General features: G+C 45.6%; 1 protein-coding gene across 1 annotated transcript in view; it reads left to right on the top strand.

Annotated features, from left to right (window-relative positions):
* Positions 1-20,115, top strand: part of map4l (microtubule associated protein 4 like) — a 54,669-nt gene that overhangs the window by 19,234 nt on the left and 15,320 nt on the right. The window contains exons 5-7 of the mRNA XM_071530494.1: positions 14,544-14,917; positions 17,173-17,361; positions 18,223-18,337. Coding sequence (XP_071386595.1) covers positions 14,544-14,917; positions 17,173-17,361; positions 18,223-18,337 — 678 coding nt within the window. The remainder of the gene's footprint in view (positions 1-14,543; positions 14,918-17,172; positions 17,362-18,222; positions 18,338-20,115) is intronic.

Below are 20,115 nucleotides of genomic sequence, written 5' to 3'. Positions count from 1 at the left end.
GGAGGCGATCGGCCGCCTTAGTGTTAGCTAGTGTTGCTCAAAATTAACACCAAATTTCCCATAAACCATGTTGTTTCCTGCCTCTCTTCCTGCCTCCTCTCTTATCTTTACTGATAAACATCTTGGAAGTGATTTTTTCACTCCTTCTGCCATCTGACATCACCAGAAACTCTTCAGCTTTATCTCTGTTTGCTCTGGAAGAACAGCGCCCTCTTCCTGTTTTGTGCCATAAAGCAATCCAGCAGATTTCCCGCCAAATCCGACCTGGTGGCTCACAATGTAAAATGCAGAGTAGAGGCTAGTAGAGGCTGCCAATCGTCTTGGCAATGGTCTACCTGTTTATGGTAATTATATTAATGAGATAAGATTTATTGATGTTAAAATGCTACAAGTAGCGCCATTAAGCTATCACATTTTAACTCTCATCTTGTATCAACTCTGGTCTCTCTATTGAAATATATGTGGGTCTATTAAGCCAATTTCAGACCGAGGAAAGATGGACAGACCAAAATAGACTAAAGCCACTAAAGCAAGAAGTGGGCTAGTGGAGAGTTTTTTTTTTTTCTTGTCCTCCTTTTCTCCCTCATCTCATCCCCTCCCACCACCACCACCACCACCCCCTCCCTCCTTTCACCCCCCCACCCATTTCTATCTTTGCCGCTACTCATTCTCTTATGTCTGGTTCACTCTTTTTCTCTCCTCTGTCTCTCGTTCATTCCCTCCATCCATCCTTCCCTTATCTGTACTTACTTCATTTGGGTGAATATCTTCTTCTCCTCTATCTCTCCACTCTCTCTCTCTCTCTCTCTTACTTCCCCTGTGTTTCTTAAATTCCATTTTACCCCCCATTCAACCTCCTTGCCCCCCTCCTCTTCCCTCCTTCCATCCCGGTTTTGTTTTCTTCTCTCCCCTCTCCTCCCTCCCTCTCTCATCTCTCACCTCCATCTATTCCATGATCCCTCTCTCTCTCTCCCTCCCTCTGTCTGTCATCTTCATCCCCTGCGTCCGCCCTCCCCGGCTCCCTGCCTCCATCCCCCCCTCTCCCTCTCTCTTTGCCCTTTCTTCCTCCCTCCATCCGCCATCTCTTTGCCCTTTCCGTCTCCTCCATCCACGTCACGTCTTCCCCTCTCCTGCCCAGGCTCCCCGTGTCGCGGTGGCGATGGGTGCCGTAATCATAGCCGCATCGACGACTGGGAGGGGGGGTGGGGGGGTGGGGGGTGGGTGGGCGTTGCCACGGAGACATGGGAGGCGGTTACCGTGGAAACAGAGATACTCTGGGAGTGAGGGATGGAGGGAGAGAGAGAAGATGGGGGGGGGGAGAAGGGGTGGACTGGGTGTGACAGTCAGTGAGGTCGAGAGTAAAAATAGAAACGCTCTGACAAGATCCGCCTCCGCTCTTCTCCTCCTCTTTTTCTCCCCCCCCCTTCCCTCTCTCTTCCCAACCCCACGGGCAACCAGCTGTAGCTTCCTCTCTCTCTCTCTCTCTCCCTCTCTCTCTCTCTCTCTCTCTGTTTCTCTCTCCCTCTTTCTTCTGCATCTGCGGCTGATGTTGAACAAGCTATGACCTTCACGAGGAGGGATTGGAATGACCTCGGTGATTTTTGCCTGCGTAGAAAGTCATGGGAGGATGAGATTCAATTTGGTCGGCACCCCCTTTTTCCAATCCTTCTTCTGAATCTATTTTCCGGTCTGTTATTTTGTTCTTGTGCTTTGGAACTTTCTTGGTATCCCACAGAGTCTCTCTAGATTTGCCATGTGTCCATGTTCTAGCGGTCCGTTGCCACGTTGCCAAAATCTTCAAGGAACTTAAAAGTTGCATTCGGGGAGCCAGATTTAACAACCTCAGATTTGTCATCGTTAAACTGAACAGAAAGTTTTGAGACATTCAACATGTGATGTTGGCTAGACAATTTCAAGGGTATCAAGTATCATTTATTTAATTATTTAAAGTGCATTTTACACAGAAATTTTACACAATATACTTTGCACAAATACATAAGCAAGATACAGAATACATATCAGAGCAAACAACAGCAACATGAAGACATGAAAAACAGTGTTCTAGAGAAGTGGGTGTGCATGTGTGTATGTTACTGTAGTATGTGAGTGTGTTTGTTTGGTGAAATGGGAGGGGTGCTGAAGTGTCCTTTTGTCTGTGTTTTTCCACTTTGTGCACCGGCTCATTAAGCAGTGGTTTGTGTAGAAAAATTGGTCAGCGAATTAATGAGGATGAATAGTCCAATACTGACTGTCAGGATGGAACCAGCAAGGAATGCATAACAAACTTAATTTATATCTAAAAAAAAACCCCAAGCCATAATGATAAAGAACATCCACCTAATTAGAAGAAATAAATACAGTAAGACTATCACTGGTGAAACTACATGATCTCCAATTTTGCCTTTTTTTTTGCAGAACACGTCTCCCATCCCCAGACCAAGCCAGTCCTTTGCAAATGCATTCCAAAATATAGTTGAATTTATGGAGATAAAAGCGTCAGTTGCAGGACCCTGAGGACAGTGTCAAACATTTAAACTGATTTAGGTAAAACTGTCTTTCCCTGCTTACATTTCACAGCAACTTAATGTTTTCATCAACTGTAATTTGCATCCTTTGGCTCTTCAAATATTTGGATTTTAAGCAAGTGAAAACTAGCGCTAGTTACATGCTTATCTACTGTAAGTGTCTTGGCAAATAATGTAATGAAATCAAATCACCAGTAATAGCTTGCTACTACAACGTAACATTTGATGTCACTGCTAACATATATACAAAGTGCCTACCATGCTAATGTTATATGCTACTATTAGCCTACTATGCTAATGCTACATCCTCAGCAAAGGATTAAGCCCACTTACAAACAATAATATTCAAAACCTAAATCAAACAGTCTAGTGTTGTAAAATGCCACGACTTACCTTATCAAGAAACCGGGGAGCTTGAAATGATGAAAATCTTCTACTAGCTAGCTAAATGCTTCCACAAGACATTTGAATTGTAGAGAAATGTGAAATGGAAAAATCTGTTTTCCAATGCGATAGCAGTGAAAAATAACGTCTGCAAGAGCATCAGCTGGTCTATAAAGGTTACTACCACAGGCATTTCCAGCCATAGCAGCTCAACAAGGACCTAATGAAAACCCTACAGGCTCTTAGACACAGCACATGGACATGCTGGACCTTCTGGCATTTTTTTTTTTTTTTTGGAGTTGTGAGAAAACGAAAGCGAGAGAGAGAGTATGAGAAACACAAGATGTACATTCAATCCCAGGCCACCAGGGGCACATGTGGGTCCTGGGGGGGTCTTAACCACTGACTGAATTGTCTGTGTTTTCCGAGTCAGACTAGCTCCAGAGCCTGTGTTTACTGCCGCTGTCCCTGCCAGTACCTCAGCTGTCAAACCCATCAGTTTCTCTAGATTAACCCGAGGACCCGTTTTGAATTTTCCCACAAGTCACCCTTGAGTCGTGACCCAAACTTTAAAGGAATCCCCGCTTGGATTGCTTGCATAACGACCACCCTTTCCTAGTCTAGTCTATTGAGGTACAAAATAAACAACTCTCTCTCTCTCTCTCTCTCCCTCCTTTCTTCCCCGTCTCTGTCTCTCTCTGTCTCCCCGTCCCCCTCTGTGGTTACAGTAGACATATTGTTTATGGAGGATTATGCAATGATGTTCATTCATTTTCACTCAGGCTTGACAAGCTGCTCTTGTTGTTATTTTGACACAGGCCTCGGGTGTGTGTTTGTGTGGGGGGGGTGCATGTGTGTGTGTGTGTGTGATGGGTAGGGGGGCGGTACATGGTGTACATTTGGGAGATAGAGTCAGCTGTCTTGTACAGTAACAAACTTAACAGAAATAGGAACGTTGAAGGTTTTTTGCTGGGCATTTATTGTAGAAGCTGTTTCAAAGACTAGTTTGGGAGCCAACGCTGGCTCACTGACAGTTTAAAAATGGGTCCCAAATTATTCTGGAGATATTATGCCCTGTCTACACACTTCAACAATCCCTTCTATGTCTCTGCTCAGCTCTTATTATCTTTCCTCTCCTCTCCTTACATGATATGATCACTTCAATATTGCAAGGGCACTAAGGTCCTGACCTTTGCGCTCCTTACTGGTAGTTGATCGTAATTTTGGTGATCTGGGAATTGAAGCTCATTCTAATGTGGCAGCCATTGCAAGTCACTCTGGATGAGAGCTAAATGAATCAGCTAAATGACTACAATGTAAACACATAGATATAATATTGCCAAAGCCTTCCCAAGTACCTGCAATTTTAGGTAGATGGAATGGAATGACATACTGTAATTTAGTAGCCAACAGAAAGCCCCATCCCTCAAATCTGCATTTTGATGGCAGTAGAGCCCATAAGCTCTCATTGTCCTCGTCAGTTGTTTCTTACTGAGAATAACGCCTTGCATTTTTCACCTGAAGATGAACAAATCCCCGGTGCTCGTGCCTTACCTCTCTTCAGCAGCTTACATTAGTCAGCAGTGAGCATTTGAGGCCACAGGAATATTCTCATCCTCCTCCTCCGATGCCTGTAGCTCCTTCGAGTGAAAAAACAACAACTTTTCACAGTGACTCCATTAACTGTGTGATTACTTTTAGCCTGAATATGGGCCATATATTTTGAAATAGCGTACCAAACTATCAGTAAAGTGATTCTCAAAATGCCTCTTCGCTTTCAGCAGCCTAGTACAGTTTCACCTGGAAATCTTAAGGGCAAAAAGAGTTGAGCCTTGACTCTTATTGATAGAAAAGTGCAGCTTCTGGATGAAGGTTTAACATAATCTAGAAATACTAACACTGGTTGAGTGCTTTCTTATCTTGTATGGAAACATTTTTCTAGGTTTCTGGAAAATGGAAATGCTTTATTAGACAGTTCAGTGAAAAACACAGCCCAGAAGTTGCCCTTTTAGAGAAATTTGTTCTTTCTATGCCACTGCAACAAAATATATCTTTACTCAACCAAATATATCAGTGTAATGAAGTGATTTAACAAAACTGAATTAACGAAACTAATTACGGCAAGTGGGTGAAATCAGAAATTTGTAAAGTGCACAAAATAATGAAAATGAGTCATCAATATGCATCTTGCATACTCAAATTAATCAAGAGGAGGGCATGAGGTCTCTTGTGCGCACGCAATACCATCTCATGACCTCAATGGAGAGGAGACAAGACAGACAGTGGGATTAAGGTTCAGGAGGGAAAGACAAGAGTGCTTCTCCAAATAACTTTTGCTGGGTGCTCTCAAAAACAAGGGCAGAAGAAGTTATTCATTTTGTTGGCTTCTTAAATTTCTTTTTTTGTTTTTTGGGAATAAGACCCATTCTGGACAGCATGCTGACACTTTTTTTTTGGCTTAAGGTTAACGCAGACTGTGACTTAATACCATCCCTGACAAATTTTTCACATCTGGGAAAAATCTTTTGTTGTGAACGATGGTCGGCAGTCTTTGTTCAGTGTGACCAGGTCAAGGACAGCTGACAGCGGTGAGTGATCACAGTAGGAAATGACAGCATATTAGTGTGCCAGCTGTATAAATTGTAAGCAAAGCCAAACATGTCCAACTCAAAAAGAAAGTGCTCCGAAAAATCTGTTGGGATGCAATAAAAGAGGGGCTTTTTGGGCTTCTCAAGGCAAAACATTGCCGTCATTCCCCACACCATTTTTAAATAGCTAGTTCAGCATAAAATGGCGACTTTGGCATTTTAAGGATTAGTTGCTATGGTGACAACGCAAGTCTGGGCATTAAGGTTGTAAAGTGTGTCGCACTTGCTTGAGAACTGTGCAGATGTGTCTGTCAGCAAACTGTCAAAACTCAACTGAAAGCTAATGTTAGCGACGAGGTTAACGTAGCTTTATCACAGATTGTGCTTCTCTTGCTATCCCTTCACAGAGTCATTCCTATGTTCCCGGGGTCCTATGTTCCCCAGCTGTGTTGTGCATACATTTGACTATTGTTTATGCTGATGTCCAAATAAAAATCATAATAATTAGATCCTGCCTATCAGGGTATACTGTAGATTGTCATTCTTCCCCAGTGGAATGTAGCCTTTGACTCGAATGTGTGTTAGCATGGGAATCTACAGTAATTGGAAACAAATTATGCACCAACATAATTACAGATATTATTAGCTTATATCAGAAAATCAGAATGGGTGTTTGTGTGGGCATGTTCAGGGAACATAGCATGGAGTTGAACATAGGGCCCTGGGAAAATGAGTCCCTGACAACATAAAATCTTTTGAAAAGTTTACTTAACCCTCGTATTTGTGCTAGAAAGGGGCAGGTACCTTTTGCTTTTGCGGGTCAAATTTGACCATTTTTTTTAATTCACCACAAAACACTGAACTGGGGAACATAGGACCCTGGGAACATAGGACCTTGGGAACTTAGGACCCTGGGAACATAGGACCCTGGGAACATAGGACCTTGGGAACATAGGACCTTGGGAACATAGGACCTTGGGAACATAGGACCCTGGGAACATAGGACCCTGGGAACATAGGACCCTGGGAACATAGGACCCTGGGAACATAGGACCTTGGGAACATAGGACCCAGGGAACATAGGACCCTGGGAACATAGGACCTTGGGAACATAGGACCCTGGGAACATAGGACCTTGGGAACATAGGACCCTGGGAACATAGGACCATGGGAACATAGGACCTTGGGAACATAGGACCCTGGGAACATAGGACCCTGGAAACATAGGACCCTGGGAACATAGGACCTTGGGAACATAGGACCCTGGGAACATAGGACCTTGGGAACTTAGGACCCTGGGAACATAGGACCCTGGGAACATAGGACCCTGGGAACATAGGACCTTGGGAACATAGGACCCTGGGAACATAGGACCCTGGAAACATAGGACCCTGGGAACATAGGACCTTGGGAACATAGGACCCTGGGAACATAGGACCTTGGGAACTTAGGACCCTGGGAACATAGGACCTTGGGAACGTAGGACCCTGGGAACATAGGACCCTGGGAACATAGGACCATGGGAACATAGGACCTTGGGAACTTAGGACCCTGGGAACTTAGGACCCTGGGAACATAGGACCCTGGTAACATAGGACCCTGGGAACATAGGACCCTGGGAACATAGGACCCCTGGGAACAGTCGGTTTATACAGAAGCTAGCCCAACGGTACGCATAATAAAATGGCCGCTGCTCTGACCATCCAGGAACATTGAGTTGAATGGGAAAGACTGACAGACTGACAGAGTGAATGCAAAAGACGGTCACAATCGCACAGTCTGCAAACAGTCTTAGCAAGGAGCCTTCAGCAGAGTTTATATAAAGAGTCGTGATCACCCACATCTGTACAATTAAGCGTGAACTAACATTTCAGCCACCAATACCAGTGACACCAACACAAAGGCTCAAAGCTAAAACAATCATTAAGACCTTGAGGAGCCACAGTGTTCAACTTGTCGACCCAAAACAAAGTTAAATAAGGTACAAACACAAAGATAAAACAGAGTGATAAAGTAATTTAAGGAGGGGGTGTAAGTCCGTTAAAAGTCTAGCTGTTCAGTGTTGTCTCTCTCTCTCTCTCTCTCTGTCTCTTTCTATCTCTCTCGCTCTCTCTCCAATCTCTATCTCTCTGTCTCTCACTCTGCATCAACATGTAAACTGTGGCTGTCATATGGCAACTGAGTAACTGTGACGACCATTGATTTGTGTGTGTGTGTGGTGCATGTACTTGTGTGAGTGTGTGTGTGTGCATGTGTGTGTGTGTGTGTGTGTGTGTGTGTATGTGCGTGTTTGTTGCTAGAGGCTAGAAGCTGAGATTTTGCTCCAGCGAATGAGGGAATATTCCGGACTGTCATGTGACTCTGTGATGTCAGAGAGAGAGAGAGAGAGAGAGGGAGAGGGAGAGAGAGAGAGAGAGAGAGAGAGCAAGGTGCAATTTAGCCCCACAGCTGATCCGTGCAGTGTTCAGAGAGAAGCCGAGACAGCCAGACACACACTCACTCTCACTCTCTCTCACACACACACACACACACACACACGCCTTTGCCTCGCTTGTAAACACACACACACACACACACTCAAACACACACGCATGAAGGCAGCCGCACACACACACGCGCGCACACACAACTTCAAGGTATCATCTTAATAAAAGCAGGGATGAATTGCTCCCTCTACTTTTAAACCTCACAACACTTTGGATACTGAGGACGACACTTGCTAGAGACACAGAGAGAGACACAAAACCAGAAGAGGACAGAGAGAGAGAGAGAGAGAAGAGGTAAAGGACACAGCGGGGGAAAGAAAAAAAAAAAAAAAAAAAACTGAAGAGAGAGAGATTGAAGAACTACAAGAAAAGAAGGAATTAAAAGAAAAAAAAACGAAACAGAGAGAAAAGAGGAAAAAAAAGGACCGAAGCGGGCTGAGAGACAGGAAAAGAGGAAAGATAAGAGAGACGGAGCGAGAGGTGAAGAACAACACTTAGGACACTGACGAGAGAGAGACAGAGAGAGAGAGAGAGAGAGAGAGATCGAGGATGTCCTTCCTATCCGGCTCGTCCTGGCAGCAGCCGGGCGTCATTAGTGGCAGCAGCGGGTACCGGCAGCCTTCCGGTGGGCATCATCTTCATCAGCAGCAGCAGCAGCAGCAGCAGCAGCAGCAGCAACTCAAACCTCCTAATACCCTCTCCGGTGCCAGCATCCCCGCGGCACCTGCCTCCCCTCCAGCCTCTGCCCGCCACCGCCAAGGCCAGATGGCGCCGGGGGGGCAGGTCGTCGGCGCCGGCGCCCAGGGGGGGTCCGAAATAACTTTGACGGACGAAGGGGCGAAATTGGGGCGCGGCCGCACCGAGGGAGCGCCGAAGATAGAGGACGAGGGGTCGAGAGCGGGGGGGGCGGGGCCGGGGGCGGGGGCGGGGGCGGACGCGCGCAGGACGGGAGGGGTTGGAGGGTCAGGGGCGCCGTTAGGAAGCGCGGGACAAAGCCCCAGCAGCCCCGTCTCTTCCTACTCCTCCTCCTCCCCCTCCCCCGCCATCTCGCCCGGGAAACCCTTCCTGACTCCGGCGCCGGACCCTGAGCGTACCTCAGACCTCGGCTTCGGGCGAAACCGTCAGCCGAGCCCGCGCGTCCATTCGGAACAAACCCACGACCCCCTAAATTTGGCCCGTGGAGAGATGGACAGCGGAGATGGGTTTTACATCCAGGCACCTCCAGGCTCTGCCCGAGGCCGGGGCTCCCTTCTCCCCCCGAAACAGGCCCAGGGGCTCGGGGAGAGCGGCACATGGAGCCCCTCCTCCTCCTCTGGAAGTCCCAGATCAAGTCTAGGAAGCGGCGAGGATGAGAGGAAAGCTGTTGTTTCTTCTACATCTGAAGGCGTACTCGCAAGTCAGAATGCAAGTTCACCTGTAGGCCCAGTCGGAAGTCAAAATATAAATCTATCTGTAGGAAATCAAAGCGTAAATACATCCACACGACTCCTCGGAACCCCTGAAATTCAGAGTACAAATTCAGCTGGGGGCCTGCTCGGATCTCAGAATACAAATAACCTGCTTGGAGCTCAGACTGTGAATGCAGCTGCAGGTCTAACAGGGACTAAACCTAGTTCAGCACAGATGCCTGCGTTAGCCCTACATCCAGCCTCAGCTGCTACATATGATGGTAGCTCGGTGGTCGGTGTAGGGGAGAGCGGGGTGGAAAGTTACACCCTAAGAGAGGACTTTGGCCATGGTGAAAAGGGGAGAGCGGGGTCATGTCTCCCACCCAAAACGGAAAGTGGGGTCGCAAGTTACAGCCTGACCGAGGATTTTAGGCACGATGAAGAGGGGAGAACGGGGTCATGTGTCACGCTAAACAGAGCGACCGTAACAGGCCAACGCAGCGAACTGCCACAGCGGACCGCGGTGAGGCGCGCCATGTCCGACTGCTCGCACCTGGCCGTTCCCATGGTGATGGCCGAAACGTACCCCACCGGCACGGGAGGCCCGCCCAACATACCCAATCTAACCCTGCTGGGAACGCCGGGCCCGGCCAGGCCGCCCCACCCGCACGTGGCGGTCCGGCGCTCGCTCACGGTCACGGACGGCACGGGAGCCGCCGCCGCCGCCATGGCGACCATGATGTCGTCCCCGCTGATGACGTCGCCCGTGCTGCCGGCCTCCCCGCCCCCGAAGAGGCATCACGGGAGCTGCGAGAACAACGTCTTGCTTCCTGTCCCGCCCCCCTCTGTCACTTCCGTTAACAGCGTCCATGGTAGCAAACTGAGCACCGCGGGTAGGTGTTTGTGTGTGTGTGTGTGTGTGTGTTTTAGGGGGGGAGGTTCATCTTATCAATACTTGGTTGGGAGCGTTGATCAGACTGATTTATGAGGTGTATCTTTGCATTTACTTGTTGTCACACTCTCCCAACTGCGGCCATTTTGCCGCTCCAGGTTAGCGTCCAGGTTAATTTGATTGGGGATGCAATGCACAAGTGAAAGCGAACCCATGCTGGTGTTGGACTGCTGGCCGGTGTCACGAAGTGGATTGATGCCAGGGCTGCACTGGTGCTTGTAGACATACAGTTGGAGACATTATTCTTATTCATTTATTCATTGTCACTTTTCAGCTGGCTGCATATTTTGACAGGAGAGACCGTAAATAAGCTCTCTGATTCATGAGGAACTTAATGAAAGAGGAGCCATCCAAACATTTATTTATCCATGTTTGCCCTCTCCCCAATGATATCTATGTATATATCTATCTGATCTATGTCTATCTATTTATCTATCCATCCATGCATGTGCTCTGTTTTTTAGGCTGCAGTCGACAGGGAAGAGCTGGGACATTGATTAGAGATTGACTCTGACTGTACTCATTCAAATATAGAGCAGCTATTTCAAGCACTGTGTGTGTGTGTGTGTGTGTGTGTGTGAGAGAGAGAGCACATAAGTGTGTGTGTGTGTGTGTGTGTGTGTGTGTAGGTGAAGTCTCCAATGACGTGAATCTTATATATTTTAAAGGCACACACCCACACACATACTGATTGTAGACACTAGACAGTGAGTCTGGAACTTGTGTTGGTTTTACATTTGCCATAGAAAAGAACATTACAGCTACACTGCTACATACACACACACAGAGACACACACACACACACACACACACAATACAATACAGTACAACTCACTGATATAATACATTCTTTATTACCCACAGTATCAAGCCACTGGCAATGTGTAATAATAATACAATAATAATAATAATAATAATAATGATAATGATAATAATAGTAATAGATTAGATTAGATGAAACGGTTGTTGCAGCAGCAAATAGTAATAGGATACAGCAAAGAAAACAATAGGATATAAATAAGAACAGAGTAAATGGGGGGTATTGAACATAATGCGACACAATTACAATGCATATGGATCGATACATATGAATGAATATTAAGAAAATATGCATATGAACTACAGCATTATGCAGGGTGTGCAACATAACAGCAGGAGAGCATACTGAGACAAAGAATTGAAAAATATATACGATGTGAAAAATCTATGGAAATATGCAAATATGTGCAGCATGCGATAATAATCATCATCATTATATAAAGAGTGGTTGGCGTGGGTTAAAGTCTGATTTGGTGTGTACTGTTTGTCTATGCAAGGTCATCTGGATGATTTGTTCTGTCTCTATCTATTGATCAGTCTGCCTGTCTGTAGTGTCAGCTTACTGTAAGCTATCATGCTAGCAAGCAAGAGCCACAGGGTTCAATACTTAATACTGTGTGTATATGTGCATATGTGTGTGTGTGTGTGTGTGTGTGTGTGTGTATGGGGGGGGGGGGATGCTGCCTGCAGTAAAATATCCCAGCGCCAGCTCCATGTCTCTGTATGTTAGTCATGCTCTAGTTTATATGGCAGTCAACTCTCTCTCCCTCTCTCTAACTCGCTCTCTCATACACACACACACACACACACACACACACACACCACTGGTTGCCAGTAGCTGTGTATTGTAGCGTGGTATTTGGTGGATCCTCTGTGTTCTCAGCCAGCAGTGCCATGTTGGATGACTCATATTGCTGGTGTTACAGGGTGGAGCGATACAGCTATGACTACTGGCATGACAAATGAACTGACTGACTGGTTTGGGTTAGTGCTGCAGTAACATAATAATAATAATAATTCATAATAATAACAATAATAATATGAAACTGACAGAATAATATAATGTTATTATTACTATCATTATTATTGTTGTTGTTGTTGTCCCTCCCTCTTTGACTGAGCAGTATAGCTTACTTCTATTAAAGGTGAAAGGAATGATGATCCCAATAGTGATAATAAATACTGCACACTGCTATGTTTTTCAATGACATCAAAATGTACCCATAATGCTGTGTGAGTCTGAGTTTGCAAAGACGGTGAAAACCCAAAGTGAAAGCAGTAAGATGTTTCCATGCCACAGTAAACTGTTTAATATGGGACTGAGCCAGGCATCTTAACCAGGTTTCACATAATCAGAGCATGAGCGTAACCAGGTTACATGAGTAAACGGGTTAAGAGCCGAATTCTCCATCCTCATTTGGGCTCCAGGCTGAAATAGTTAGAGAAACAGCAATTTTAGACGATCATAACATAACGTATTGTGTTTGAAGGTGACTTAAGTTCCAGAGTGACCCTGTGCATGCTCCTCTGCTCGCTTCATTATGAGAGAAAGCGGCACAAACAGGCATTGGTTTCAGACAGGAGATTATCGCTGAGCGGTCATCAGCAGAGAGAGAGGGACATGAGGGGACATTAGCGCAGAGCATAACCCAGCCCGTCCACTGTCGCTGTTATGTAAGAGACGTCTTGGTGGCAACAATGTGCCCCTCTGTCTCTCTTTGTGCCCCCCCCTCCAGCCCATCACCGCCCCCCCACCCCCCCTCGCTGACCCCATCGTCTCTCCAAGCCCCCTTCTGTCTCTATCTGCCCTTTCCTCTTCTGGTGTTTCTCTGTCATGCTCTATCCTTCCTCTCTGCCTTTGCCCTCGCTTCTTTATCCTCTCTCTCTCTCTCTCTCTCTCTCTCTCTGTCCCTCTCTCTCTCTGCTCATCCCATGAATCAGCTGTTGGCAACATTTGTGCTGTGACCCAGTCTGACCTGGCGCTCCCTCTGAGGAGGACGTCCCCGGATGGCTTAGGGCTGATTTTAGGAATAGGTTCAGGAAATGCAACCGGCTGAAGTCAGGTTCACTGAAAACCACGGCCACGCACTTTTCAAATTATGATTTGAAAACCAACTCAAATTCAAATTCTGATTTGACAAAATCTTTTATTGTAATGAAATATATATAATATAATATCATTTATTATAATTTATAATACAATCGTTAATAACATCTATTCAAAGAAACTAATTACAAAAACCCTGATGATTCTTTTGGCAGATCCAAATATCTCATCTAAAAAACTGACAAAACTTAGATATTTGGATCCATCAAGAGAATCCCACATTTTGTTTTTCTCTTTCCTAGTTGTTTTGAAGAAATTGTTTTGTATTCATAAATGGGGAAAAAATAAAACTTCACTTTTCCAACTCAATTACAAGACTGAAGAAACACAAACCCCTCTCATTAGTAGAACCGGTACACTTGTGCTCTACTCCAGTGATTCTCAACCTTTTTCATATCAAGGACTCCTAATGTAGTCCACATTTGGGCCACATTTGGCTATTTTCTCTTGGACCCAAATCTGAGAATATTTTTCTCATTAGATATGATTTTGTCCAGAATTCCATGACTATCTGTAATGTAGGTAGAGACATAACAGTGACACTATAAAAACAGTCATTCTTTTACATTGCGTTAACTTCTTGTAAATGAAATAATGCTGAAGTTTAACAATTCATCAATTTGCTGGGGACCCCCTGGAACCCCCTCAAGGACCCCTGGCGGTCCCCAGACCCCACGTTGAGAACCACTGCTCTACTCAGACTACATTGCTCTCTGATCGGACAGTCAAAATGGATGCAAAATCCTGCGTCTCCATTGGCTCATCATTGCCTCATGGCAGCATCAAATGTCTTCCAAACAATCACGATTTGTAGATGGTGTGTTAAAGGTAGAGTTGTTCTTGTGAGGAGCAAGCTACATGTAGAATGGAGTTGTGTTTGTGCGCAATAACAAATCTGTTTTACACATTCGCAAAAGTTGATATACAGAAACACAAATTTCAAGACATTTGTGAGAATAAGGTTACAGATTTGGGTTTATTTTTGCAAATCTTTTTGTACACATTCACAAATGCTGATGTACAAGTTGCAAAGTAGAAATACAAGGCATGAAATATTTGTGTACAACCTTTGTCATTTGAGCCAATACCCCAGGGCCGTATGTAAACCTTTAGTTAGAGTAAAGAAAAGGTAAAGCATCGAAATTACAGATGCAAGATTTGGAAACAATGGCAGCAGTATGTCGCACCCAGCACTTCTACAGTCGCGCCTTTGTTGAGGAGAGGAGCGTGCTTTACTCTGCTGCTTTCGGTAAAAGAGCCTACGATGCTAACAATGACACTGTTTCTCTCCCAGTGAAATCCGACAACAAGGACAAGCAGGAGAAGACGGACATCATGTCCAACAAGACCGAGAAGATCGACGCCTCCGACAAGAAGGAGAAGGAGGAGCAGCAGAAGAAGGACAACGGCCGGGACAAGACCCAGAAGTCCGAGAAGATCCTCAAGGACGAGGAGAAGACGGAGAAGGGCGACGCGGAGAAGAACAACAACAAGGCCGCCGAGAAGGAGGAGAAGGCGGACAAGCCGGAGAAGGCCGACAAAGACGAGAAGAAGGAAGAGGGGAAGAAGGCGAGCGAGAAGGAGGAGGAGAAGGGCGGGAAAGGGACGGCCAAGTCTCCGACGGCCAACGGCGGCAAGAGCCCGGCCAGTCCTGAGGGCAAGAGCAAGGTGGGTCACACACACACACACACATACATGCACACACACACACACACTCACACAGAGAACAAACAAAGCTGATTACGGAGGTAATGTGGACAGACAAGGACATCATTCACCTCGGACAGCATGCTGCTTCTGCTGCTGCTTCTGCTCTTCTGTGTATGTGTGTGTGTGTGCGTCTGTCTCTATGTCTGGTGTGTGTCTCTGTATGTGTGCTGTATTGTTTGTCTATCTGTGTTGATGTGTGTGTTTGCTGGTTCATGTTACTGTGTTGGTACATGAATGCTTATAGCATCGGAGAGAATGCCTCTTTCCCATGTCGTATGCTGCTTTTTGGGTTCTATTTTCGGGACGGCGCATGGCGGGACGAAGTGGCATTTTCGGGCCAATTTACACACAAGGGCGCAGTAGGGGGGGGCGTGTCAGTCACAATCAAGCAGCCCCGTGCAATTTTGCTGTCAAGGATTACTGGGATCTGTGGTTACATCACCTCAGATCAGGTCAAAGGCGCACGGTGCGAGGCGCAGTCGAGCTCTGTCTTATGTTCGTGGTTTGCGCGAATTAACAGATCCTATGAGGCAGTGGTGTGAATGACTGTCATCCAGCATAGAACTGTCAGTATGGGGACTGTGGAGGCGGTCTCATCCTCTATAGATGTCAGGAACTTGTTGCTGGATGCCCCCCCACCCCCCCCCCCGCCTCCTATAGCCAGACTGTTCCTGCGGTTCGCTGCCAACTTGTGTTCGTCTCTTCGCCTAATATCACTGAACGGTTTCCTGCACCGGGCAACAGTTCCCCAAGGACCAGAGCAAGGCAAGGCAAGTTTATTTATATAGCACATTTCAGCAACAAGGCAATTCACAGTGCTTTACATAAAACGTTAAAAGCATCGAGACAAAGTGAAAAAAGATAAAATTCATATAAAAGAACAAGCAAAATGCATTGCATTAAAAGAATCAAATCAAATAGAAAGATATTTTTACCCCCCTAAAGGAAACACAGAGTCAAGCGGCGTTATTTCTTGGTATTTAGTCACTCTCACACTGGTGACACTGTCAGCCAGTATACAATTAAGTGTGCCTTACCTCTTCAAAGATAATCACAACATAAAAGACCTTTTGTCGGCCTCACCTGACAAAAAATATGTATAGCGCTATAACTTTTCAGAGAGTGAACTCAATCCTTCATGATCTCTCTGATTTCCTTTTGAAAGGAAGTTCAAAAGGTATAACGTAGCAGAAGATCAGAAGATGTATTTTGGCCCTAAACCATTCAGTGCTTTATAAACCAACAGCAGTATTTTGAAATCAATTCTTTGACAGACAGGAAGCCAGTGTAAAGACCTCAGCACTGGAGTGATGTGATCCACTTTCTTGGTCTTAGTGAGGATTCGAGCAGCAGCGTTCTGAATCCGCTGCTAGCTGTCTGATCGATTTTTTCGGGAGACCTGTAAAGACACCGTTACAGTAGTCGAGTCGAGCAACACGTTAACCAAATGTGTTACCTCCTCCTAAGCTAATTTACTTTGTGTACCGTGGCACACCGTGGCAATTCTGCACCTCCAGCACAAGGACATCAGTTCCCTCTGGGGAGTTTTTTGGTGGTGGAACCGCTCCGGACTGTTCCGAGTCTTCCATCCACCGAATTGTCAGATCGCCGTGGCACCGAGCGCACTGCTTTTAAAGGGAAGGAAAAGAGGTGATTTGATTGGTCATGACGACGCCAGCCCCTACCACACGTACCGATAATGTATTCCTCCTAATCTGCCCCCCGATTCCAACTGCGTCGCAGGTAAGCGTCTTTGGTCACGACATCGCCAGACATCTGTCCATGTGACATCGATTCACGAAAATAGAACCCTTAGACCGCTGCTCGTTTAATCTAGATTTGAGGCTTATGATTTTATAATTTGCTGCTCATGACCTATCTATCTAACTGGGTTATAAATTTATAATTTAGCATTATAATTTATGACCTATCTGTCTTATAGTTTTCTGTCATATGGTTGCCGGCTGGGCTGCCATATCACGCTGCCATTGCCATCACTGATCCCATCCCTGCTTTCTCTTTCTCTCTCTTTCTCCTTCTCTTTCTTTTCTTTCTTTTTCTCCCTCTCCTTTCTCTATCGTTTCATTTCTTTCTGTTTCATTGTGAATCACTCCCGCCCCCTTTTCTCTCACTTTCTCACTTTCTTTCTTTGCTTCCCTCTGGCTTTCTCCCTATGTCGCTGTGGCTTGTGTTTTTTATGACATTATCACCAGCCTGACGTGGGGTCAACCAAACCAAACTCCCGCCCATCCACCCTCTCCACCAATGGAGAGGCCAGCTCTGCCAAACGCCCCTCCCCCACCACGGCCTCAGCCAATAAAAAAAGTCCCGTAACCAAGGCGACCACTCCCACCGCCACTAAGCGGTCGCCAGGGGCAACCGGCTCTGCCAAGGCTGCCAAGGTGAGTATTACACACGCAAATAGATAGATAGATAGATAGATAGATAGATAGATAGATAGATAGATAGATAGATAGATAGACAATTTGATACACGATATGGGGTTCATGATTCAATACAACTACGATACAATGTAATAAATAAAAGCTCAATGACAACAAAGTATGACTGTGCAGAATTTTGTTTATTTCTGAGACACAAATCTTTCTAGAAATGGCATTGGCTTGCTAGAATGTAAACAACAACTTATTATTGAATTTACATTACAAAGTGCAAATAATATAATTTCAGTGGAGAGCTTGTGAATTTGTGACGGGCAACTACAGCAGAATAAAATGGAGCTAATATCACGATTCATTTTTCTGCCCCACGATACATATCATCACATTTTTGTATCGCGATATATTGGATTTCGATATATTGTCCCATCCCTAATAGATAGATAGATAGACGGATAGACAGATTAAGAGAGTGAGTGTATTTTTACATAGAAATCTTGCCTAGTGAAGCTTTAAAAGCTAATATGTCTGCCTGGTCCAATAGGAATTCACCATCCCAGACGGCTCTGCGGTCACAGTGACTCAATCTACTTTTTTTTCGTTGGCTAGATGTGCTAATCTGATGGACCTTCCTCCTCTTCCCTTACCCCCCCTCTTCCTCCTCCCCCTCCTGCCCTTTTTCACGCCTCTCTCTTCACCTCCCTCCCTCTTCTTGCTCTCTCTCCTTATTTCGCGGTTACATGATCGGGCTTTCCTAGTACTGGAGAACAGTCCCACTTGCAGACATAGACTTAGAAACACGCACGCACACACACATACACACACTGCTTACCCCCCCCCCCCCTCTGGTGTGCTGTTTTCCAGACTCCGGAGAACGGTACAGCTGAGAAACGCCCACCTGTGCCAAAGGCCACCGCCACCCCCCGTGCGTCCGCCAATAAGGACGGCTCTGCGGCGAGCGCTGCAAGCAAAACTGCTGGTATGTACATGTGCACACACACACACACACACACACACACGTACTGTAGGATGTCTGCTATTACATCGACGGTGTCTGTTTTTTCCTCTGTACCTGTTTGTTCTCGTTTGATGTGTGAATGATACACAGCCCTACAAAGATAAACAGCAGTAACTGTTTTTTGTCTTTTTCAACGGTCAGACATCAAAGGCTCAAGTTTAGATTTTATTTTTTTTAAAATGAAACAATATATATCACTTCCACTTCTATACCAAGAATACTTTTGTCAGGACAGGAGATGAGGAAGACAATGAAGCCATTTTTCTCAGTTTCACTCTGACTTGCTCTTATGCAGTTACTGCCGTTTAGCTTTTTTAGGGCAATATAGTAGCAGACAGCAATTCCACTCATTGCATCGGCCGGGTCATAATGTTGCCAGTGCATCATGACCTCTACCATGGTACCTGAACTTTGCTACGGTAGCTGGCAAAGTGACTCATAATGCAAACTGGCACTGCTCCAGGCGGCGGGCTAACAAAATTTCAGCCATATGCTCCCCTTCATCTGATTCAAGAGCCGGCTGTTGAAGACGCCACATTAGTATTTTTATCCACACATCACAACAAGTATCTCATCGCTCTAGCAAGGGAACTATGACTCAGTATAAAACACAGTGTTAGTGGAACAGGTTTTCTGCTTTTTGTACGCTGCATCTCAGCACCTTGGGGGAATGTGATTCATTCACCCAATTCACTCTGATGTGTGTTATGTACTGCGAGGTGCATCTTTTTTTTGTTTTGTTTTTTTCAATTCAATTGCTTGACGGAGCTGGTTGGTGCAGAGCTGTCAAGAAATAAAACAGGGCTGAAGTTGTTCCCCCAACTGTGGACAGCTCAGTCGTATTCCATAATGCTTCTGCCACGTGATGGCAGCATTAGATCGCAGCTTTATCACCACATCGCAGCCCTCTTACCTCTGTAACAGGGGGAATGACTCAGCATGCATTCAGTCTGTGCGCAACACGATCAACAAGTCACCAGAAGTCCTTTCATTTCCCACAGAGCTGAGCAGCCAGGGAAACTCGGCCTGATGTGTGGACAGTCAACAAACCTGTCAGCCAAGAAAAATTGTCCACAGCTGAACACATCATAAGCCATCAGCAGCTAATCAGATTTCCACGCTTCCTTGTTCCTCTACCAATGTGATTTTGTTTCATGAACAATAGTTCAGCCTGGCAAGTTCACAATAGATGAGCAGTTGATTATAGCCATTCAAAGCTTCCCAGTTCTCTCCAACTTTTATTTGAAAGAATAAAAGTCCCAAAATCGATGCTTGGAGAACAGTTAAATCCATTGTTGGGGCCGTTGGTAAGCTTGAAAGTAATTTTGAGTTTGTTTCTCTTTATTTTCAATGAAAGATTTACCTGTTCAAAACTTTGTAGCAGCAAACCACAACATAGATGCAATCGGAGCCTCTGGCCCCGCCCAGAATACAGCGACACATCAACCAAGTTGCTCGCAGTCTGAACACATTGTTCGTTGTGTACACTAGTGCTGACTGCTAACCACAAGTTGCCCCAGGATCGAGGTTCATCACTGGCACAGCAATCTTCCAAAAAATGTCCGTGTTGGGGTCAGTTGATCCTACAATTTACCCCATCATGAAGTTCCTGGTGTGAACAAAAGCTGTAAGCCAGGGTCAAGCACGCAAGAGGTAACACGCTTTCACGTAGAGTGCATGACCCAATCACAATAGACTCAAGGGTAACGTACTTCCTTCTGCGACTTGCTCAAGCAAAT

Source organism: Centroberyx affinis, unplaced genomic scaffold (assembly GCF_046629955.1).
Source record: "Centroberyx affinis isolate AG114_WGS23_722 - 3 ecotype Tasmania unplaced genomic scaffold, CSIRO-AGI_Caff_v1 ptg001932l_1, whole genome shotgun sequence".
Lineage (NCBI taxonomy): Eukaryota > Metazoa > Chordata > Actinopteri > Beryciformes > Berycidae > Centroberyx > Centroberyx affinis.
The sequence above is the reverse complement of the archived record's forward strand: the minus strand, read 5'-3'. Positions and strand labels throughout refer to the sequence as shown.